Source organism: Acinonyx jubatus, chromosome D3 (assembly GCF_027475565.1).
Source record: "Acinonyx jubatus isolate Ajub_Pintada_27869175 chromosome D3, VMU_Ajub_asm_v1.0, whole genome shotgun sequence".
In the NCBI taxonomy this organism is placed as follows: domain Eukaryota; kingdom Metazoa; phylum Chordata; class Mammalia; order Carnivora; family Felidae; genus Acinonyx; species Acinonyx jubatus.
In genome coordinates, this window is record NC_069392.1 from 7,971,050 (window position 1) to 7,995,301 (window position 24,252).

The 24,252-nt window shown below is 47.2% G+C and overlaps 2 protein-coding genes across 6 annotated transcripts in view; one reads left to right on the forward strand and one right to left on the reverse strand.

The window, feature by feature from the left end:
* Positions 1-3,759, forward strand: part of CAMKK2 (calcium/calmodulin dependent protein kinase kinase 2) — a 47,566-nt gene extending 43,807 nt beyond the window's left edge. For all 4 annotated transcript variants that reach the window (XM_027044318.2, XM_027044322.2, XM_027044321.2 and 1 more), the window contains one exon: positions 660-3,759. In XM_027044318.2, the coding sequence (XP_026900119.1) occupies positions 660-824 (165 nt within the window). In that variant the 3' untranslated portion in view covers positions 825-3,759. The remainder of the gene's footprint in view (positions 1-659) is intronic.
* Positions 932-24,243, reverse strand: P2RX4 (purinergic receptor P2X 4). Of its 2 annotated transcripts, none has more exons than XM_027044146.2 (12): positions 24,110-24,243; positions 19,441-19,588; positions 15,046-15,117; positions 14,882-14,954; positions 14,371-14,467; positions 10,683-10,763; positions 10,439-10,580; positions 10,203-10,339; positions 7,552-7,645; positions 7,325-7,390; positions 6,880-6,975; positions 932-6,321 (listed from the first exon to the last, which is right to left on the reverse strand). In XM_027044146.2, exons 1-12 carry the CDS (start codon positions 24,241-24,243, stop codon positions 6,295-6,297), a joined length of 1,167 nt encoding a protein of 388 aa, XP_026899947.2. In that variant the 3' UTR covers positions 932-6,294. The 2 variants fall into 2 exon arrangements, with proteins under 2 accessions (XP_026899947.2, XP_026899949.2); XM_027044148.2 differs by lacking the exon at positions 24,110-24,243 and adding an exon at positions 23,991-24,096.
* Between the last annotated feature and the right edge of the window lie 9 nt (positions 24,244-24,252).

Consider the following 24,252-nt stretch of genomic DNA (forward strand, 5'->3'; position numbering starts at 1 on the left):
AGCCTTCTCCTCAGGGATTTTCGTTCCCAGCTCCCATAACAGCCCAGTCTGTCCCCGGGGCAGGTCTAGTTTCAGGATATGGGCTCTCAGGGACACAGGGATGCCTTTCCTCCTTGGTCTCTTCTGCTCTGATCACTCACATCACCAAGAGGAGGGGCCTTCTCTCCATCCAAGGTGTCTCTTGGGCCTGTGTGCGGGGGGCAGTTCTCTTGACCACCATTTGCAGACATATGCAGGTTGGCCTGCTTGCTGCCCCTCAAGAAGCTCACCTTCAGGTGACTGAAGAATCTTCAATCTTAGCGTAAAGAAATAAGGTTGAGGTGGGGTGGGGGACCCATCAAGATCTCTAAAAAAACCCCGTGAACAGGCCCCAAAGCTGGCGGCACACTACTCACTTGGGATGATTTGAGGTGTTACAGGGATAGGTTCGCATCTATTTTTATATAGTTCCTTTCTATTTTTAGCAAATGATGCTGCTTTTTCCATTCACAGAGGGGGTTACAGAGTCTCCTTTGAAACTTTTATATAGACAAGAAAAAGGGAGAGCATCTAGAAGGAAAAGCCAAGTCAATGACGTTCCAGGTGGTGTGGGAACGTGGGAGACGCTGGTCAGGCCACGGCAGCCTTGCCTTAACGTGGGTTTTCTGTTCGGTGAGCAGGAAGCAAGGCAGCGAAGACAGCCTCCGGGGCCCCGACCCGCCCCCCGTGGGGGAGGAGGAAGTGCTCTTGTGAAAGGCGGTCCCCGCGCCGAGAGTTGGGGGGCCCCGGCCCCCGGCCCCCGCGCACGCATGCATCCTCTGCGGCCCGACGAGGCGATGGAGTAGCTGCCCGGACGCGCGACCTCGCATGCAGGCTGCACCCTGCGTTTCCATAGCAGCATGTCCTACGGAAACCCAGCACGTGTGTAGAGCCTTGACCGTCATCTCTGGTGTTTGTTTTTTTTTTTTTTTTTCCTTCCTTTGTTGTTTTAAAGGGGACAAAAAAAAAAAGACTTGACTCCATGACATCGACCTTGGCCGCTGGCTGGCTGAACGGGCAGGTGTGAGGAGTTGCAGACCCAAAGCCACATGCATTTTGGGACAATTGCTTTTTAAAACGTTTTTATGCCAAAAATCTTTCATTGTGAACTCAGAACCATGTCAGATATACCAAGTGAATGTGTGGGGTTTGAAAATCATGAAAAACTGGCAGAAAACTCTGGCGGTGTGGGCTGAGACCACAGAGTTAGTTGCTGCGTTTGAAAGGGAGAGGAAGAGGGGGTGTGATTCCTCCTACAAACCCTGAAACCCCCAACCTCCAAGCCAGTTGGCACCTTCCAGGACTGTGGACTCACGGAGTCAGGGCAGGGCCAGCCCTCAGTAGCTGCAGGGAGCTTCGATGCAACTTATTTGTAAGAAGGACTTTAAATTTTTTTATGGGTGGAATTGTAGTCAGGAAAAGGGAAAGGGCTTGAAGCTTAATTGCTTCACAAAGGGGGATTTTCCACCCCCAGAAGGGTAGTCTGTGCTTGTTTGGGGAGGGGGGAAAGGGTTCACCTAAAGGACTGATGGTCACAGCAGGTTTCTGAAATAGTTAACTGAGCTCTGGTAAATCTCTTGTTAAATTACAAAAACTTCAGGGTGAAATCCTACACTTCCATGTACATTACATGGCTTAAGAGTAAACAAAATATTTTCAATTCTCTAACAAGACTGAACTCTAGAGTAGTTCAGGGGTCATTTCGAGCTTCCAGGATATGTTCCCCGGCTTCAGGCATGTTAGATCCCAGTTAGAGCCTCTGCCTGTATATTAGCAGTTTAGCTTGTTGGTAACTTGTGTATTCTAGAGACGCCAAGGTTCTGTTTTCTTAAATACTAGCTGATTGTTGTAGTCCGTGAAACACTTAGTTTCGGGGGGGCCAGTTATGAAATACTTTGATTCTCATCCTGACAGGCAAAGTTCTATTAGGATCTACCCAATCACTCTGGGGCACCCTTTTAGAGAAGATTGTTGACACCCAGAGCAGTCCTCAGGGTCCACGAGGACCAGGGCTTGGCACAGGGAGTTCTGTTTTGTAGCCAGAAGTCCAGAGAGAAAAGGTTTACCTTTTTGACTTCCAACTAATACTGGGAACTTTCATTGCTATTCAAGTGCAACTTTTTCCAGAGCCAGACACGGGTGAGTGTGAAGTTCAAGGGGGAGGAAAACTAGAAGGCCTTTGCCCTGGGAAATTCCCAGTGCTTTGTGGACTCTGGCTTGGGGGAAATAGCGTCAGTAACTGGGTCCAGAGGCCATGCTTTTCTGTAGTTTCTGTCTGATCATTATTGGTAGGAGGACTTCTTGGAGAGAGACAGTGAAGCAAGGCCTTCCTGCCCTTGCCTGGTTTATTCACGGAACCTGAGTGTTACTGGCTTCCACAGATCTTCGTAAGCTCTTGAGTGTCATTTATTTAGCCAGACTTTTCTTGATACCTTGCAAACGATACAGAATTAGGGAATGCTGGTTTCTAAGAGCAAAGGACACCCATCAGATGAAGGGTTGTCTGGCCTGCTTACTTTCTTTTTTGTAACCTGGTACTTCCTCTTGCATTCCTGCGCTTGTTTATATATATGGGCAACACCCCTTCTGGGAGCAGATGGGGTCTGGTTAGTTTGCAGTAAGCACCTTGCGGTAGTTAAAGTCACCCTGTCCTAGGTCCCAGCCTGTCTGTGTGGACTCTGGCCTGGCCGAGTGGCTTGCCCAGGGAGGGCGGGCAGCATGTGGAGCTTCTGCGTTCTAGAACTTCTGTGTTTATACAGCTGCATCAGGCAAGACTGTTTCTTCCACCATGAAACTCCCTATGTCGGATTTCCTCCTATGGGTAATGCCGGCTGTTTAGGCGGGTGGGTGGGGGGGAGGCCCATATTCATAGCTTTTTTTTTTTTTCCAAAGAATCACCAAAGAAAGCTGTGGGAAGGAATCACTACCCCCAGAAAGTATAAGCAGAGGGCCGTACCATAAAGTGTAGAGCTACCATTCTCTCAGAGCACAAACATTGATTTTTCAGAAGCCGGCTCTGTCAGGAAAGGGGAGAAGCTGTCACGGGCAGCTTTTCTAGGTGAGCCAAAGGATGCCCTATCAGTTTCTTCCATTGCTGGCTCATCCGTGGGACCAATTTGGTATAAGCAACCTGGGCCCTTGTGCTAGTTCTTGCTCCTTCTTCCTCTGCCTTGCTCACAGCCCCTGTCTCTTCCGCAGGCTTACCAGGGGCTCGCAGAAAGCCTTAGCTAGCCCCTCATTGGCTCTGGGGGCTGGAGAGGCTGGCTTCCCAGGGTCTGGCCTTTCCTGTGAGTTAGGGCTCCCATCCTAAAAGCCCTTTTGGAACAAGGAGGCGAATACCTGAGCATTTGGACACACAGGCTCAACCTATTGCTCTCACTCATCTTCCAAAGGGGAGCTTTGCGTTGCTGGGCGAGGAAGAACCATGACCTCCACTTGCTTCCAAGGTGCTAGGGAATGTTTCCAGGTCGTCGGTTCCCATCCTCTTCACAGCTTTATGGGCCGAGTTCTGTGGGACTGCTGAGTTTTCTATTCTGTGTTTGATTTAATGCCCGATGCTTCTGTTTTATTCCTGATCCTTTCTACTATGCATTTTCCTTTTATCAGGTGTACAAAGTTAAATACTGTGTATTTATCACTTAAAAAGTACATGAACTTAAGAGAAAAATAAGCCTTTGGTGTTTTTTCCACAGATGTTTAAGCTTCTCTGTAAACTTGAAATAAACAGCAAAATGGTGCAAAGCCTGGGCCTTTGGGGGATATTTTTGTTGGTTGTTGTTTACAGGTGTCTCTAGGACATCGTCTTTATGGGTGTTTTCCTTCCTTAGGCTATGAGATCAAATGCCCAAGCCAGGGCTAATGTGTTCAGCATTACATTATTCATGCCCAGTATAACCATCTCCTAGTATCCCGCTACTGAAAGTGTGGTCCCCGGGCCAGGAGCATCCGCATCTCCTGAGAGTGCTTTGGAAATGCAAATTCCCAGGCCCCACTTAAACAAGATACCCGGGTGACTCGTGTGCACGCTAAAGTCTGAGAAGTACTGCTCTAGCAGGCTAGATTCTCCCAGTGGAGACGAACCAGATGAACAGCTCTGGGAGCCGCATTAATTGCACACGGAACACTGTCCTGTGAACAGGCAGGTTACAGGACACATCACCCCGCGAGGTAGGTATTTAGCCCGTTTTATGGATCATCACCTGTAAACTGAGGCTCAGAAATTTACTTAAGTCTGTTGTCTGAAGGCTCTTTGTCAGCAAATTCAGCGTTCTACAGAACCTGGACAGTTGCCGGTTTTCGTGGCATCTGGAAACTGTTTCAGAACTGATGCTTCCTCCAGACTAGAGGCTGGGGGTTCCCTGTACTCCAAACATGAAGTGAGCCCAGAGCATTGCTTCACTGGCTTTGAACCTCGGTTTTCTGTCATGAAGGGATGGCAGATAAGTTCTGAAAACTTCCTGTTCTATTGCTGCAGAACTGTGATTATTGGAATATGGGTCTTTAAGAGCAGGTGTTCCTATTCAAAGACCCCACTGAGAATCTGATGAAAGCTAAACACAATGCACACAGGTGCATCCCTTTGCTGAGTTTTAAGGGTTCCTGAGACTCCTGAAAGTCCATCCAGGCGTGCAAGGTGAAGCAGCAGCACCAGGGAGTGCCAGCACGTGGGAATATAGCTGAATACAAGATGCCTGGTGAGTAAAATAAGCAATCCCTCCCCCACCCTTCACCCCAGCTGGCTGTAGCGTTCCATCTGAGCTGAGGCCGAAAGAAGTGGCCCCCAGTCCAGAAACTCCGTTCTTAGCCTGCGAGATGAGAAGCCATCCCTAAAACGTCCACTTCCATTTGATCCATGTGTTCAGGCAGGCGTTGTTTTCAAAGAGGCAGCACGAACCAGAGCTTTTTATTCAAAGGGGTTCGGTAAACTTCCCCCCCCCCCCCCCGCCCCCAAAGCAAGAAAAGCCCAGGTTTTATGCAGCAGAAGCAGGCACTTCTAAAATAAACGTTCCCTTCAGTACTTGGAAATGAATTCGTGATGGGGGGGGGGAGGGGCAAGCAGCTTTCTTTAAGGAGATCCTGAAGACTCCATGCAGAATTAAGTCCATGTGAAGGCGAAACTAGAAATAACGTCATTAACATTTCAAACAAGGTAGGTGTAGGTGGTGCTGCTTGTGGTTGGAGACTTCTGGAAAGCAAATGGGGAGGGGACAGGATAAGCCATGTTCTTATTACTTAAAATTGTGTCCCCCATAGTGCAGGACCACAGTTTTATGTAAAAAAAACACATGCACATGTAAGACTAGTCACCACACGGGGGCACCTGGATGGCTCAGCCGGTTAAATGTCCGACCTCAGCTCAGGGCATGATCTCACGGTTTGTGAGTTCGAGCCCCTCGTCAGGCTCTGTGCTGACAGCTCAGAGCCTGCTTCAGATTCTGTGTCTCCCTTTCTCTCTGCCCTTCCCCTGCTCATGCTCTGTCTCTGTCTCAAAAATAAATAAAAACATTAAAAAAAAAAAAAAAAGACAGTCACCACAGGACAAAATCTTGTAAATTCTGTAGGAACACAGCCTTACAAATATCAAGATGCCAAGGCCTTCAAGAGAAGGTCGAAGTCGGGGAAGATGCCTAAAGCCCCAACAACAGACTGTTTCAGGAAGCTTTTTCTGAACACGGTGAGCTGTGACAACAAATGGGTTTAGTGGTCGAAGTAAAAGGGAAGAGAGGAAAGTTCTAGTTCATGCTATGAGAACAAAGATTGAGAAAATCGTTTTAATGTTTGGTCCTTGATCACCTCAACATGCCTCTTCTCAAGGAGACGTGCTAACTCTGTCCCATGACAGTATGGATTGGGGGGAGGAAGAGTGGACCGGGTGACCAAGAGCCAGTGACCACACGCAGGTGCCCTTCCTTCCCTTATAAAGTGCTTGAACAGAGCTGCTGGGCCCCAGCTGGACCGGTCTCGCAGTGGCCTGGAGACTGGAGCCCCTGAGGAAGGCTGGTCCTGAAGGAGGCCCTGCCCAGCAGCGGCAGTAGGGCCAGAGCCCTTAGGCCAGAGGTCGCCCCAACAACCCCACATTGAGGTGACCCACTGTGCAGGGTGGTTTACTACACACGCCCTACACACAAAACACGGGAGCAGCTGGGCAACCATGAAGTTCTTGTGCAGTGGAGATGGACTCAGAATCTGGAACTTTCTCTGGGGTGACAATGGCAGCCTTTTCTCCCTCCTCGCTGTGCTCTGATGAGGGCCATGGGGAGCCCAGGTGTGGAGGCATCACTGGTCCATCTCACTGCCAAGCCCCTGCAAAGAAAGGTATGCTTATTGTTGACTGATACGCTTCTGGATAGATGTATAGACACCATGGGCTGCCCATAGGCAAGCCTGGGCCACTTGGGGCAGGCGAGAGCCAGGCACTCACCCTGAGAACTTTGGCCAGCCCTTCACAACTGTACATACTCAGCTTAGCCCGGTGCATGGGTTCTCAAAAAGCACCCCTCTTGCTATGTGAGGCAAGTTTAAGGAGTGTGTGGACATAGATTTTGTCATCATATTCATGATTATAAGTAACCTGAGACGTCACTAATTAAAATGAGGCTAGATTTTACAGAGTGAGCCCGTTTGAAGAAAAGTATGAAGTGAATACTAGTACAGATGGTCTAGAAATGGAGCGGAGGATGAGGGTAGTGAGCAGTGTGCCGCTGCCTGGGGTGACCACATGTCTAAGGAGTGCCACCTTTGCACCCGGGTCTCCCCCCAGATGGCCCAGCGCCCCAGGTGCTCACCACTGGCACAAAAAAGAGGCGGAGGTGGCAAGGTGCTTGGACCTTCCTGCCTGCTGGAGGTCAGGAGGCGGCCTACCTGCTCGTAATCCTCCACATACTTGTATTTCTTCTCCCGGTAGTAGTATCTTTTCTTCATGCAGTAGAGGACTATGACGTCACACAGCACTGTCGCCTGAGTGCAGCACAGGGCGAGAAAGAGCGAGCCAGGATGCTTCAGCCCCTGTTATTCTATGCATGCCCCTTCCCACAAAGCCTGGAATCTTTCAAGGATAGAAAGGGCAAGGCTCCACCTCTCAGGAGAAGGCAAGGCCCCGAGGGCCATGGTCTTGGAGAAGGGAAGGGGAGGTGGGGTTGGGGGCAAGGGCAAGAAACTTGGAGGGTTGATTCCAGAAACAAGTGTCAAGGGGAGGAACCAGGATGCCAGTGGAGGGTCTCACCTCACTGTGCTAACTACTGCTGAGGAGGGCAGGCAGCTGGGGGGTGGGTGGGGTGGGGGGGGAGGGGCAGTCTAAGTCACTCACCACCCCTAAGAGCGCCAAACCCGAGCCAATGTTGATCATGGTGGGAATGATATCAAATTTCCCAGCCTACAAATGACAGAAGAAAAGGACAAAGTTGTGAGAGAGGTGGGCAAGAGCAGATAAAAGGTGGGGAGAGGGCCCGTGGACCCTGGCGAACCCAGAAGCCCGGGGTTCAGAACTCGGAAGCTCTGAACCAGAGCCCCGAGAGAAGCCGGCAGCCAGGCTACCTTTCCGAACACTATGATGTCAAAGCGGATGCCGTAGGCCTTGATGAGCGTGCGGTGCTCGGCGCCAGTCGGGTCACTGTAGTACTTGGCAAACCTAGGGAAAGGGGGACATCAGAGCAGAAATCCCGAGGCCCTCGGGAGCCGGCACTGCCTGCTGGACAGATGATACCTGAGCCCCTCAGGGCCTCTCCCGGCTAATGTGGGTTGTGCAGGATGTGGGCTGGGCTGTTGGCAGGAGGATGCCAGGGCCCTCGGGGCACCAGAACTACTCTATCATCACTGTCCCCTCCTACGGTGGAGCTGGAACCTCATGCTCTGAACCTCCTCCTTGACACAGCAGAACCACCTGCCTCTCTCAAGGAGATCCTGGTCACCAACAGCATGTGGCCAGCCAGCAGCTAGCCCTAGGACTGCCTTGTGGGTAGGGGCATGGAGCTGGCCATGAAACTCCACAAAACTCACAGAATCAGTGCTGGACATTTTTTTTAAAAGAACCATCGATGGATAAATGAGTAAATAAAATGTGGTATATCCACATAATGGAATATTCTTTGGCCATAAAGAGAGAGAAAGTAATGATAAATGTACAATATGGATGAACCTTGGAAAAAAACATGATGCTGAGTGAAAAAAGCCAGTCACAGAAATCCATATAGTGTGTGATTCCATTTATGCAAATCCAGAGAGAAAGGAAGCAGATGGTGGTTGACAGGGACTGAGGTAGATGGGAAGATACAGGTGATGGCTGAAGAGGTTTCGCACTGAGGGGATGAAAATGTTCCAAAATTACGCCGAGAGTGCTACAACTCTGTGAATGAACTAAAAATGATGGAATCCCACACTTTACATGGATGAAGAGTGTTGTGTAAACTATATCTCAATAAAGCCATTAAAAAAAAAAAAACATACACATGGGGGAATGGTGGTAGTGGGGGGTCTGTTGAGCCATGATGCCATTTGCTGCCCGTGTTATACATATAGCATGTTGATTCAGAGAAGCCTAAACTCTTGGCCCATGATTAGTCTGGCCCACAACCTCTATGTCATGGTCAGGCTTAGGGAATTCAGGTGGGGCCTGGTGCTAGTGGAGGTCAGGGGATGGGTGTCTTTCTGGTGACCGTTCCCATCGGCTTCTCTCTGTTCTGAGGTTCTGACCCAAGCTTGAGGTTTTTCCACAATGGTTTCTAAACTGTGTAACAGTAGAGACAGCAACACAAATCTAATTCCTTTACTAGGGAAAAAAAATCCAAATATCTGCCCTAGTATCAGTGAGTCAGGTGGTTCAAAATGATAGCTGACTGTAATTCTGGAGGTTTCTGTGATCCCGTATTGGCTTGCACACGTCACCACTAGAGGGAGACAAGTGCAACACAAAAGCACCTCAGACCTACTCAGGTGGCCCCTTGTGGGGATGCTTTTTTTGAGTGGCAAAATGAGTGAGAGATGCCACAAAGGGCACAAAACAATGTACGTGGCTACGGGTCTGGTTGCCTCAGGAAACGTGACCCTGGCCCCCTGGTCCTCCCATCAGATTACCAGCTGCACTGGGCTGAACACTGTCACCCAAGATTCGAATCCACCTGGAACATGTGAATGGGAAAAGGAAATAGGAAAATAGGGTCTTTGCAGCTGGAATTAGTTGAGATGAGGTCAGACTGGATTAGGGTGGACTTTGATTCAATATGACTGGTGACCTTGTAAGAAGAGAGGACACACGGGGATGCGCACAGAGGGAAGGCTTTGTGACAACAGCAGCAGAGGTGGGAGTGATGAGTCTATGAGCCAAGGAACACTGGGGAGCCCCCAGAACCTGGAAAAGGCAAAAAAAGGTAGCTGGCGTTGCTGACATCTTGATTTGGGAACTTTGGCCTCCACATCCATGAGAGAATAACTTCCTGTTGTTTCAAGCCACCCACCTTGTGGTAATTTGTTGTGGCAGTCCCAGGACATGAATACTTGGTACTTTCGGTAGGGAAGTATCAGCAAAGGCCTTTCCTGAGGCTTAAGCCTGTATCTCCTGCACCCTGGGCATTCCAAAGGCAGACTTGGGTCTTTGAGAGACTAATTCCTGGGTCAGGCCCCAGAGGTCTTCAGACTGGAGGATCACAAGCTCACCCACTCCTCAAAATCAGTGAGCAGGGGTCCTAGGAGGCTGGCCCAAGGGAGCTCAAGCAGCCAGCCTCTCTGGGCTACTCTGAAAATTGTATCAACATGATTTTTTTTTTTTATGTTTATTTTTGAGACAGAGACAGAGTTTGAGCAGGGGAGGGGCAGAGAGAGAGGGAGACACAGAATCTAAATCGGGCTCCAGGCTCTGAGCTGTCAGCACAGAGCGTGACGGAGGGCTTGATCTCAACAGACTGCAAAATCATGACTTGAGCTGAAGTCGGACTCTTAACCGACTGAGCCACCCAGGCGCCCCTCAACATGATTTCTGAAGTAAGAAGGGGCACAGGAAGCTCTCACGGGCCAGGATACTGTGGGCACAAGATCTACTAGGAACACTCTGGTACATACCTCTCCACCTGCCCTCAGAGGCTGCCGGAGTGCTGGTCTTTGGTGGGCACGGACGCCCCCACTGGGGAGTGACCCAGGCACTGTCGCCCCCCACCCGCCAACACAAGAGAACCAGGCCCCAAGCTCACACCTACCTGAAATTGTAGCCAGGGGACACATTGTGGTCCACATCCCGGGTGTCCAGGCGGCGGAAGGAGTACCTGGGCAAGCAGAGGGAGGCGGTTCTGTCCAGGTTGCAATCCCAGTTGATCTGGATACCCATGATACCTCCCTGCAGGTTGTGAGCAGAGACAGCAAGCTTTCCTCGGGGCCCATTCTAGAACAAGATGCGTTAAAGGCTGTGTCAGAAAAGCCAGGGGCTTCTGCCTACCTCAATGGCCATGTCCTGGAAGCTGTGCCCTGCATTCTCCACTATTTTGCCAAGACGGAATATGGGGCAGAATGGATCTGTTATGGCATCATAAATGCACGATTTGAGGTAGGTAGTGGTGACGTTGGGAAGAATATTCCTCCTAAAGTCAGGAGGAAGCAGAAATGAAGTGAGGGAAACCTCAAAGAGGAGTCAGAAGTTGCTCTAAGACACTGGTGAACTCACACAGCTGGCCACCACTTACTTGCTGAAATTAAATTTGGGATACCAGATGTTGTTCTTAACCAAAAGAGTGAAGTTTTCTGCAGCCTTTAAAAAAGCAGGTCTGAAAAAGATAACGTAACATATTGTTAATAAAAGTACAAGTAGATGTATGCTCTCCTCCTTATGTAATATTTTTAAAAAGCACAGACACGTGTCCTACAATGTCATTTTGTCAAGAAAAACATGATAACCTCTCGAGCATTTTCTACCGTCCTCTGCATAAACACTAGGTTAACAGGAGGGTAAACTAAACCTTTCCTTTTCTTCCTGTCATGCCTCTTGCCGAAGGCAGTGGGCATTTAAGAGTTTGAGGAATAGCTAAGGAGAAAGGATGCCTGGTAGCTTCCCTTGAAATTATTCAGCCTGCAGCCGGTTTCGGGGTTTCAGGGTTTCAGAGTGAGCGCATCTCACTCAGGTGCCCTCAGGGGAATGCTCAACAGATCTGGTTTTACAAGTCCAAGCAAAGGTGAATTCACCAACAGGGTGGATCCTGATCTCATCGCAAAAGTACACAAAAATCACGTGTCTGCTGGCACTCTCTTCTTGGAAGTGCCACATCAGCTCCTGGCTGACAGGTACACGGTAAATCTGTCTCCAAGGGGGCCCCGCTTCTTTGGTGCGTCTCTACAGGAGAATCCAGTGCTGGGGGCAGACCCCTCTGTGGGGAAGGGCAGGGGGGGAGGGGGCAGGGGAGGCTTCCCTGATCCAGGTGGAATATTTGAGTTTATAAACAGTATCCATAGTCTTCTTAACCCTGAGACAGAAGCAAGTCCACACAGCAAAGACAGCTGAACCTGTCACCAGTGATGCCAAGAAAGGCCTTGACCAAGGTACTTCTCTCAGGGCTTCAAGTTCCCACATCCCTGTATCAAGAGGGATGGATTATATTAGGGTTTTTCAAACTATTGCCATTCTCTATACCATAGCTTTCCCCCACATGTGTCTAACTCATATGTAAAACTTTTAAGATTGACTGTTTTATTATTTTTTTAATGTTTTAAAAAATTTAATGAATTAATTTTATTTTAGAGAGAGAGAGCACACAAGTGGGGGAGAGGAGCAGAGGGAAGGGAGAGAGAGAGAAAGAGAGAAAGAGAGAAAGAGAAAGAGAATGAATGAGAATCCCAAGCAAGATCCATGCCTAGTGCAGAGCCCGATGTAGGGCACGATCCCAGGATTCTGGGGTCATGACCCAAGCTAAAATCAAGAATCAGTTGCCCAACTGACTGAGCCATCCAGGTGCCCCTAACTCACAGTTTAAAAAAAAAAAAAATGCAGGTGTAATCCACACAATATAAAATTAACCATTTTAAAGTGTTAATTCAGTGGCATTAAATACATTCACGATGTTGTGCAACTATCACACATCTAGTTCTAGAACATTTTCATCACCCCAAAGAGAAACTTTGTACCCATTAAGCACTAGTATCTATTCCCCCCACCCCCACGCCCTACCCTACCCCCTGCCTTTGGGAACCACTAATCTACTTTTTGTCTCTCCAAATTTGTCTACTCTGGACATTTTATATAAACAGATTCATACAATATGTGGCCTTTTGTGTCTGGCTTCTTTCACTTAGCACCATGTTTTCTAGGTTCATCCACATTGTAGCATCTAACGTTTCATTCTCTTTTTATGGCTGTGTCCTATTCCTTTGCGTGGATGGACTGTAATCTGTTTATCTCTTTCTCTGATGGACATTTGTGTTGTTCCTGCCTTTAGGATCAACTGACTGTTTTTTACTGACATTCATTTTGAAATGAAACTTTCCATCATGACCATAAGAAATATCATTTGCCCCAAGTCAGAGGTCATTGTTCAAATAAATATAATCATATCAAAACAGTATTACTAAAAGTTGTAGTTAAGGGGCACCTGGGGGGGCTCAGTCGGTTAAGCGTCCAACTCTTGATTTCAGCTCAGGTCATGAGATAGAGCCCTATGTCAGGCTCCGTGCCTAGAGTGAAGCCTGCTTGGAGTTCATTCGTTCATTCTCATTCTCTCTCTCTCTGCCCCCCCCCCCCCCCCCGCACCGCCCCTCTCCCCTGCTTACACTATCTCTCTCTCTCTCAAAAAAAAAAAAAAAAAAAAAAAAGTTCTACTTAATATTACTGTTTGCCCAAGGTGCTGAATCTGGGGATTGTAATTTATGAGAAATGGAAATCAGCAAGTTCTAAAAGAACCCAAACCAGGATTTCCTCCTTGACATAAGCTTAGAAGCTGAATAAGAATGGGAATGTCCTTCTCTTCATGTGACTCATGTTATTTCATGTTATCAGTGTATACTTAAAAATCATCTTCCACTCGATTAGATACATAACAGTGCTGTCCAATGAAAATATACTGAGACACAAATACAAGCCACCCTGCAATTTCAAGTGTCTAGTAGTCACATTGAAAAGTAAAAATAACAAGTGCAACTAACTTTTCTATAATAACCCAATATATCTGAAGTATTATTTCACCAGGTAAACACAAAGTATCATATATATATATATATATATGTATATAGTATCATATATATAATACATATACATATAATTTGTTTCCCATAACGTCTTCAGGCTCTGGAGTACATTTTACACTGAGCATTTTGTTTGGTTCCAGACACCTTTTGAGTGCTCGACAGCCACCTATGGCCAGTAGCACAGTGTTAGGGAGCACAGCTCCATAAGACCCTTTGCAGCTCAAAAATGCTAGGATTCATTTTCTTTTAGTATTTCCTTCCCTAGCCTGAGCTGCTGCCCTCGGCAATCTTGCAATCGGCACCTCTCAGCCGTTTCTTCCGTTGCAGTGTACCCCAGATGAGGTTAACGTGGCTGGCTCCCTGCCAGGCTTATCCAGGCCTCCGTCTGAACTCTGGGTCAGGAAGGCTGGAGTTGCAAGCAATTCTGAGAGCATTACCTCTGACCCACCCAATCAAAGTGAGCAAATTACTATTGGGAAGAATGTTATTCTAGGGCAGCCCTGAGCCTGCTCTCCTTTATAAAACACACTACAGTGGACACTAATTATTTTCCTGCCCAGCATCTGTTCCCTTCTTTTCTGGTAATGATCCCCCAATTTCCTTTGGAAGCCACACCTCTCTACTCTCAGGCTATGTGATTTGGGTGGGAATGACTGTGCCCTAGCTCCAGAGGTGGGCAGGTGACCCAGGCCTGAGCTGATAAGCAAAATCCATGCCTCAGCTACAGTGATGGGTGGAGGGATGTGGCTGAAGATGTGATGATGGACAGGTCTAGAATCTTTATGGACAACTGGGCTGGGAGACTTGGGACAATATAAGCCCAGAGATGCCTCCTAGGACTACACCACAGTCCTGCAAATGAAGCCAATATGGGGGAAGCAGAGTCAAAAGGTGGAAACTCTGAAGCTGTCCTTTGAGTCCCAGGTCTAGTCGTGCTGGGCTCTTCATAGTTAGCTGGACAGTAAACTGCCCCTGCCATGTGTGTGTCCTGCTTGAGGCACCGAGAACTGTTTCCTGTTACTTGCAACTGACAAAGTCCAAACATAGAAATAAATCATCTGCACTCTTCTCGCAAGTGACAAATGCTGTGGCCCACCTTGCCATTGGTCCCGGCCCTGGGGAAGCCTGATTCCACAAAGACACCAAGAGCACAACACACAGGCTTAACTCCCCTGCCGCCTTCCCTTGGGCAGGACTCACTCAGGCACATGTGTGTCATCTTCCACTGGACACCACGCTGCCACCTCGCACGTCTTCACGGTCTCATTGAACAGCACGCATCTTCCTGTTGCAATTCCTGCAGGGGCAAGGGGCACCTATTTTCTACTTTTGCAAGGGAGAGAAGGGGAAGCACCGCCATAACATCCTGTGCAATTGATCTTGAGCTGTTCCAGTTACAGGCTTTATACAGTTTGCACAAATTAGAGGAAAACAGTTGCCTGAGTCCAGCAGCAAGGCTAGGGTGATGGCACAGGACAAGATCTGGGGTGGCCTCTGGAGTATGGGTAACAGGTGAATGTCGAGAAGATCCTAAGAGCCTAATCGGTACACCAGGCTCACCCAAGGTCCTATGAAGGACTGGGGAATGTAGGGGATTTCTTCGTCCTGAACATCTCTCTGGGAGAGAAGCCCCACAGGGGAGGCAGTCTGGTCAGGGGCTGCCTTCCCCACGCTAAATGTCTACTGTGGGGTCACAGCCACGTGCTCATACCGTTGCTGTGGGTGCCTGAAGAGCCAGCAGCACAGTTGGCATCAGATTTACACACAGTGGTCTTATCTGGAAGCTGGAAAAAGAAGAAAGAGTGAAAACAAATTCCATGTAGTCAGTCAGGTGGGGGAGAGGGGCCTGAGGCTCTTTCCTGAGAAGCTGCCTACCTCAGGACAGAGGCCCTGGGTCTGGTTGACGGTGGTGATCATGTTGGTCATGATGAAGAGGGAGTTCTCCTCCTGCAGAGGGGGAAACGGGGGAGAGAGCACCACTGTGTTACCTTCAGAGGAGTCAGGCCAAGCCATAAGGAAAGCCAGGTGTTCATTTAATAGGACAGTACCTTTCACTTCTCCCATATGTCATGCAGAAAACATTTTAAAAACTGATCTTTTGGGGCACCTGGGTGGCTCCATCGATTAAGCCACCGACTTCAGCTCAGGTCATGATTTCATGGCTCGTGAGTTCAAGCCCCGCATCAGGCTCTCTGCTGTCAGCATAGAGACTGCTTCAGATCCTCTGTCCCCCGCCCTCCCAATTCTCTGCCCCTCCCCCCTGGGTGCACTCTCCTTCTTTCTCCCTCTCTCTCAAAAATAAACACTAAAAATTAAAGAAACAAAAACAAAAAACAACACTGATCTTTTTTTTTTATATCTTGTTCTCTGAGAGTTTATAAGCTAACTGAAGACGGGATTCAAGTAAATACTTGTACCACAATCCCCCCTTATCTGCAAGGGGATAACGTTCCAAGACCCCTGGGGGATGCCTGAAAATGCAGATAGTACCCAACCCTCCATATACTGTGTTTTTTTCCAATGCAGACATACCTATGATAAAGTTAAAATTTAAATTAGACATAGTAAGGGGCACCTGGGTGGTTCAGTCAGTTAGGTGTCCAACTTCAGCTTGGGTCATGATCTCATGGCTCGTGAGTTTGAGCCCCACGTCAGGCTCTGTGCTGACAGCTCAGAGCCTGGACTCTGCTTCGGATTCTGTGTCTCCCTCTCTCTCTGCCCCACACCTGCTTGCACTCTGTGTGTGTGTGTGTCTTTCTCTCTCTCAAAAATAAACATTTAAAAAATAAATAAATAAATTAGACACAGTAAGAGATTAACAACAATAACTAATACTAAATAGGACAATTATAATAGTATATACTATAATAAAAGGTATGTGAATTTAGTCTCTCTCTCTCTCTCTCAAAATACCTTACTGTACTGTACTCACCCTTCTTTGGGTAATGATAAATTGCCTATGTGAAGACATGAAGTGAGGTGAATGTTTGAAGCATTGCGCTGCTACTGACTTGAGGTTATGTCAGGAGCACCATCTGCTTCCAGACTACGGCTGACCATGAGTAACTGAAACTGTGGACGGGCGGGGTGGGGTGGGGGGGGGCTACTGTTTATATGTGTTCATGGCAGAATTGTTCATAGTGACCCAGAGGTGGAAACACCCCAAGTATCTATTGACAGATGAATGGATAAACAGATTGTGGTTATCTATACCTACGTGTGTACCTACAATGGAATATGACTTGGCCATAAAGAGGAATGAAGCACTCAAACAGGATACAACTGGGTGAACCTCAAAAACATGATGCTAAGTCAAAGAAGCCAGACACAAAAGGCCACATATTTTATGATTCTATGAAATTTCCATGGAGCCAGAAGGTAGGTGAGTGGGTGTCTCAGAGGCAGGGGTAAAGTGGAGGGTAGGATAAACAGTGACTGCTTAATGGGTATGGGGTCTCCTCTTGGGGTGATGAAAATGTTCTGGAACTAGAAGGAAGTTATAGGTGCATAATATCATGAAAGTACTAAATGCCATGGAATTTTTCAATCTGAAATAGCTAATATTATGACATGTGAATTTCACCTCAATGGAAAAAAATGTCTATAATCTGAAGTGGTTCCTTAATAAAGCTTGGCTTGTTAAGGGAAAAGAGCCAAAAAGTGCTCAAGACATCCTCTGCCAAACAGATTACCTCAGAGGTACAAAAACGCAAGGCCACCAAAGTCCTCAAATTTGGCTGGTTTTCTTTCCTAGCTGAAATTAAAATAAATAAATAAAACATTCTAGAGAAGATCAAATCAGGGTCAGCAATTGATACTTCTCCATTTGAGAAGGTTGTTTTTTCCTCCCAGGAATGTGCCAAAAGGTTGATTTACAGTTTCTGGAGAGGGAGCACCTGGGTGGCTCAGTCGGTTGAGCATCCAACTCCTTTTTTTTTTTTTTCCAATGTTTATTTCTGAGAGAGAGACAGAGCACAAGTTGGGGAGAGGCAGAGAGAGAAGGAGACACAGAATCCAAAGCAGGCTCCAGGTTCTGAGCTGTCAGCACAGAGTCTGACACGGGGCTCGAACTCACAAACTGTGAGACCATGACCTGAGCCACAGTCAGATGCTTAACTGACTGAGCCACCCAGGTGCCTCAAGCATCCAACTCTTTTTTTTTTTAATTTTTTAAAAATGTTTTTATTAATTTTTGAGACAGAGACAGAGCATGAGCAGGGGAGGGGCAGAGAGAGAAGGAGACACAGAATCTGAAGCAGGCTCCAGGCTCTGAGCTGTCAGCACAGAGCCTGATGCGGGGCTCGAACTCACAGACTGCGAGATCATGACCTGAGCTGAAGCTGGACGCTTAACCGACTGAGCCACCCAGGCACCCCCCACCAAGCATCCAACTCTTGATTTTGGCTCAGGTCATGATCTTGCAGTTTGTGGGTTCAAGCTCCACGCTGATAGTGCAGAGCCTGTTTGGGATTCTTTCTCTTTCTGCCCCTTCCCCCGCCAAAATAAATAAATAAAACATAAAAAAAAAAAGATCAATATTTAGAAAACAAAAGTTCCTAGAGAACAATTCACTGGGGATGAGACTGAAGAATTGCTAAGGACCTTCCAACATAAGGAATAAAAGATGTCCAAAAATCCTAGTTGGACCTTCCCCTCACTGAACACTGGCATTCTAAAATGAAATACCAGAAGCTTTCTGTCAGTGTTTCATGCTCTGTGGAAGAGTGGAGTCAGCACCGGGAGCCATCTGGAGGATCAGGGTAACTCAGGGATCAAAATGTCTGTAGACCTCTCCACCCCCAGGTCTGACAACGTGTTGGAAGCTCTGGGAATAGCTAGCATCTTCCAAAGAAAGATCTAGAACAAGCCAAGTTGGGAGACAAGGAAATGTCTTGAGGAAGCATGAGGACGTGGCATGATGCCCAAGGCTCTCCTGGCTTTTTTTTGTTTGATTTTTTTTGAGAGAGAGATGGAACATGAGGGAGCTCAGGCAGGGGAGGGGCAGAGAGAAAGAGGGAGACACAAAATCCGAAGCAGGCTGACAGCTCAGAGCCCGATGTGGTCCTCGAACTCAATAACCATGAGATCATAACCTGAGCGTAAGTCGGAAACTTAACTGACTGAGCCATCCAGGCACCCCTATTTCTTATCTACTTTAAGCTCAGGGAAACTTCAGTCTGGAGATGAGCACTGCAAACAAATGTTTGTGGTCCATCCGCAAAGAAGCAGAGGGCATTGTGCAAGCTCATGAAGAGAGAGCACTGTGGGGCTCATGCAGCCCCCAGCCCAGAGTTGAGCTGGAAGGCAGAGCAGCTGCCTATTCCTTTCCACTGAGGGGCAGAAGCAGTGGGTCCACGGTCTTCCTTGGCCCCAGTAAACAGACTGGGTATGATGGTCCCCATGGCTTCACAGGAAGCAGAGGTCTCTCTGTTGACGCAGATGCATGCCAACAGGACCACCTGCCTCCAGCAAACTATGAATCCGCTGTTCCATTTGACCTTCATTGCTCATTAGCTTTGGTATTCTCTGGGCACCCCACAAAACCCTTCTCTTGAGAAGTCGGGGGAGGGGGGAGGGAAATGAAGAAAGAGAGTTTCTCAACTCCTTGCTTAGCTCTGAGCCAGGAGCTGACAGCTTATTTGCATTTAGCCACCCCAGGACCCTAGCATATAAGGCATCTGGAGGGATATGTCAGGGTCTGGCCATGGACCACAGCCATTATCATGGCTAAAGACAGTTAATACTTAACTTGGAGCTGTGTCAATTAACAGACTGGATACTTGGGTGCTGTATCACTTTCTTCCCTTACCTTTATTACTGACAAAATCCTATACGGGCATGTCTGTTTCCTTCTGGTTTGGCTTTGGTCTCGAACTGCTGATAAACTTTTTACACTGTCTGCAAAGGTTTACCTTGTGGATTTACAACAATAAAGCAAATACAAAGTGTGGAATGGTGGTATTTCCACCTGAATTTTTCCCAGGATTTAAAACATTTGCTCCTCTACCTTTCAGGGCCTGAGACAGGCCGAGTTGTCTGTGTTTAAGCCAACCATGATTTAGAGCTGAAGCAACCTAGCTGGTTGAATATTATTTATTTGACCCCAAGCCAGAAAGGGATCTGCCTGTGTTGCTTTCTTGGACTAAGAAAATCAGTCTGGGCATCAGTGATGTTAGAACTCGGCGAATCATTAATCAAGAGAGCAAAGTCAGTAAAGGGAAAGGAGCTAATGAGAAGCTTTAGCGTTAGCAGCCATGGTGGGAGGCATACCTGAGCTGGAATCACATAGTCCGCCACATCCCAGACCCGGAATCCAAGTGTAGAAGTGTTGGTTACAGTCACGCCTTTGGCTTTGGTAGTAACGGAGCTGACCACAGAGTCCATTTCCTGGTAGCCTTTTTCCCACACAAACACCCACCTACAAAATAAAACACTCCTCTTAAATTGCCATTAGGATTCAGTGACTTTGTTTTGTTTTGTTTTGAGACAGAGCATGAACGGGGGAAGGTCAGAGAGAGGGAGACACAGAATCTGAAACAGGGTCCAGGCTCTGAGCTGTCAGCACAGAGCCCGACGCGGGGCTCGAACTCACGGACCGCAAGATCATGACCTGAGCTGAAGTCGGCCGCTTAACCGACTGAGCCACCCAGGCGCCCCAGGATTCAGTGACTTTGAATTGATACTAGGGGGTCTCTGATAGCCAGAGGCTGACAGTACAACATTAACTAATTATGCAACTTTACAAAACTGTTTAACTTAGGGGGCTCTGCAAAATGGGCATATAGAACATAAATCACAGGGTGGTTTGTGGGAGATAAATGAGATGATGTAGGTAAAGCCCTTAGCACAGTGATCAGCACAAAGAAAGTACTCAATGAATGTCTTTATTTGACATTCAAATATCTATAGTTGAGCACTTTCAATGCACTATGACCTGCAGAATCTCCAAAGCAATTATAAAAATTATGATAATAGTTACCATCTGGGTGTTTTCTAATTCAAGGTGCTAATCTAAGCTCTATATATTTATTAACTAATTTACTCCTAACCACTTTATAACCAGATATTATTCTCTATTTATTTTAAAATTTATTCTCTATTTATCTTAAAGTTTATTTACTTATTTTGAGAGAGCGAGAGTGTGTGCATGCATGAGCAGAGGAGCAGAGAGAGAGGGAGAGAGAGAATCCCAAGCAGCCTCCGCACATGGGGCTCTATCCCACGAACTGGGAGATTGTGACCGGAGCCAAAATCAAAAGTCAGACACTTAACCGACTGAGCCACCCAGGCACCCCTATTATTCTCTATTTTTACAGAGGAGGAAACTAAGACAGAGAGAGGTTAAGTCATTTGCCCAAGGTCACACAGTTAGTGAATGACAAAGTGAGGATCTGAACTCAAGTCTTTTGCCTCTGAAGCCTCTTTTCTTGTCCTGTATGCTATACTCCCTCCAGAAAAGAGAATCTCACTGTTAAAGTAACTTTTTATATTAGTTTCATACTTTTTCTCCAAGAATTCAGGTCCCATGTATGCTTCTCTGGGGAGAATTGAGGCTGTTGCAACCAGCTTGAATAATTAAAGGGGGGCCTGGGTGGCTCAGCCATTTAAGCGTTGACTTTGGTCAGGTCACGATCTCATGGTTCATGAGGTCAAGCCCTGCATCGGGCTCTGCACTGACAGTTCGAAGCCTGCTTGGGATTCTCTCTCTCTCCCTCTCTCTGCCTCTTCCCCATCTGTATTCTCATTCTCTCTCTCTCTCTCTCTCTCTCTCTCTCTCTCTCCCTCTCAAATAAATAAACTTAAAAAAAATCTAAAGGCATTAGCACATAGTGGTTAGGACACTGGAACCTAGACTGAAGTCAGTGATCATGGTTCATTTCTAAGCTCTACCTTCACTAGGCATAACTTTGGCCTTTCTCTGTGCCTCAGTTTTTCCTATCAATAACATGGGAATGATAATAGGACTTCATAGGATAGTTGTGAGGTTAAATAAGTTAATGCATGTCAAATGTTTAGAACAATGTTTGTGTTGCCATCAAAAGGCTAAAATTGGCCATGATGGGAGGATTTACACCATGGAAGTTGGCTAATACTACAAATGAGAACTCCTTTCCACCAGAGCTATTATTAAACACCTACCAGTGACCATTATTGTTATTTTTTCTAGAATCAAGAAATGCTAGCATCCCTCTCCTCTCCTTATAAGCTCTAGCTGCTAAGACTCCAAAAAATCACTGGCTTTGGTTATTTATGGGTTTGGCTGGTCTGAGCAGTCTCCAAATTCATTGTCCAACCTAGAGGTAGGCTTTTCCCCAAACAAGTCCTTTTCTTCAAGTGTTCTAGGAATTTAGCTGCAATGTAAGCTTTCATTTAATTCTACTGAGACACACAGAAGCTTATTTTACCACAGAGTACAGTGAGTTGCTAAATCAGAGACACATGGTTTCACACGAATCACTATGTGATTAACTACTGCCTCATCATGTGATAGATGACAGAATCAGATAACTGAGAAATCCATGTCCAGTCTAAGATGAATTGGCTTAGGAAGCTAAGAGATGAGTTCAAAAAAAAAAAAAGGAAAAAGAAAAGAAAAAAAAAAGAAAAATGCCTTTAATTTCCTGAGTCAGTTTTGATCATAGAAGATGGAAAAGCAAAGCATTTACTGCTTTATAAATCCTCATGATCAAGGTAGCACACACTCTATGGGAACCTTGGAAAGCTGTGCTACCCAACAGAAATAGAACACAAGCTACATATGTAATGTAATTTCTAACAGCCATGTTAAAAAAGTAAAAAGTGTGGGACCCAAGGAATTTTACAAAAATCCCCTACCCCTGGACAAGCAGAGCAAGACTAACTCCATTTTGTGCTACACCCACCATCTCATGTATAACCCCCACATGACCTACTTATTGCTTAAGACATTCCCCCACCCTAGTCAAGCGGCTGAGCACACCCTTACTGGAAACCGGCTCATTTAGGAATGCGGAACCCCTAACCGCCAAATAACCAAATAACGTAAACCCCGCCTTTTGCTCGCCAAACTTGCGCGCCAATTCTGACCAGAGTGATAGGCCAGTTCAAACAGTTACTATGGGGTAAATTGTAATTCAATTGGCCACCTGCGTGTGGACTGACATGAATATGCAACTTTCTGTGTGTGTTACAATCTCATTGGCCACTGGCCCCTATAAAACTGCTACCCCTCTTAACCTAGGGGTCCAAGTCCCTGCTCCCCCGTGTCGGGTATACTTGGGCCCAAGCTCGAGCTTGCAAATAAACCCTCGTGCGTTTGCATCGGTATCGGCTCCTTGGTGGTCTCTCGGATTCGAAATCAGGGGGTTTACAAAAGAAAAACAGGTAAAATTAATTATAATGATATATTTTATGTTACCCAATATATCCAAAATATTTTATGTTATCAATGTAAGATGTATTAATGTGATAGTTCACATCTTTATGGGCAGCTATAGACACTTTCTGTAGTCTAGAACTTTACAGATACCCTAAGGTAGATTTAAACTAATCCTCCCTTGAGGATCGAAAGCCAAGAGGAAAAAGCTGAGAGCTTTTGATTCTAAGTGCTTCCAGTCCAATCCAGCAATGTGAGTTTACTTAACCAGTTAGAAGCAGGTCTCAAAATTTAAGGTGCATCAACATCACTGGGGGGCAAGGAGTTACTGGTGGTGGTATGTAATAAGACTTAATAAATCCAAACCTGGGAGTGGGCCAGGTGGTTCTGATGTAGAGCCCATATGTGGGAAACCATTTTATTGATTCCTGTCAGTGCTTACTGCTGCTCAGCTGACAGCTGTTAGAACCCATACCTAACAGCCAGATCATGTGAATTCCCAACAGCGGTGTTAACAGATTCCAAGCCCCACTCCAGGGTGGGGGATCTGTTACTTTTATACAGTTCCTCCGGTGAATCTTTCACAATCAGGTAGGTTTAGAAAACACTAGGACATTGGTTCTCAAAATTTGCTGCACATCAGAATCACGCTGGGAGTCAGTCATACTCTGTAGCAATGAAATCAGGTCTGGGGATGGGAGTCAGCAATCTGTATTTTTAAAAGGTTCCCAAAAGGTTCTAATGTGCAGCTGGGAACCACTGCATTAAGCCTTTCAAGAAAAGTAATGCCAGAGTAGATAACATGTCAGCTCAGCAGCTGTAGACGCTGTAACGCCCAGGTGGACCTTGAAAGTGGGCCCAATTGGTAAGTTAATTTCTACCTCCTCTTTGAGTTTCATTAAATTGTAATGGATGCATTCAATTAAAATTAAGCACTTGGTGAGACTAGAAGGTGGCAGAGCATATGGAAGCATAAAAAGGGAGCACAGAGAATGATGAGGCTAAGTAAAGTACTTATACCAAAAACCCAACCACTTCACAAAACAAAGGAACTGAAATGCTAAAATGCTTTTTAGAAGTGTGACCTCTTCACTCTCTTGGGTTACCACACGGTACTTAAAGGAAAGGACCGGAAGCCACAGACCCAAAAGGAACCAGATGGAAATTCAAGTCTTGTTTTCTGTCAGCTGATCATTAGAATGGGAAGTGAAGTGCAAAGACTGAGCCATTTAGGACAAAGCACCCCCGCCGCCAAAGGACAACACGGAGCAAGTCAGAGAACAAGAAGCAGGAAGGATGAAGGTCTAGCCAGGCTTTGCCCTGAAAACACAACATCAAAGCTGTCTCCTGACTCAGAGCCCGGTCCCCCGGTGGCCAGGGTCCGGGGAGGGGTGTGTCACCCGTCTCGGGTCGCGCCCCACCCCCCCCTCGCGGACAGCACCTGGAGGCCGCTCGAGGGGCTCACCGGGTGACCTAGGCCAGGAGGAGCAGGTGCACGGGCGGGACGCAGAAGGGGAGTTCCCGGCCGTCACGACACTCCTGACCCCGGGACCCCTCGGGGACAGCGCCTGCGGTCGCGCTCACCCGATGACGTAGGCCAGGATGAGCACCTGCACGGCCCGGTTCATGAGCCCCACTTTACGGCTGCGGATGAGCACGATGCGCGGCGTGTCGTACTCGAACAGGAAGGCGGCCAGCGCCGCGCAGCAGCCCGCCATGGCCCGCGC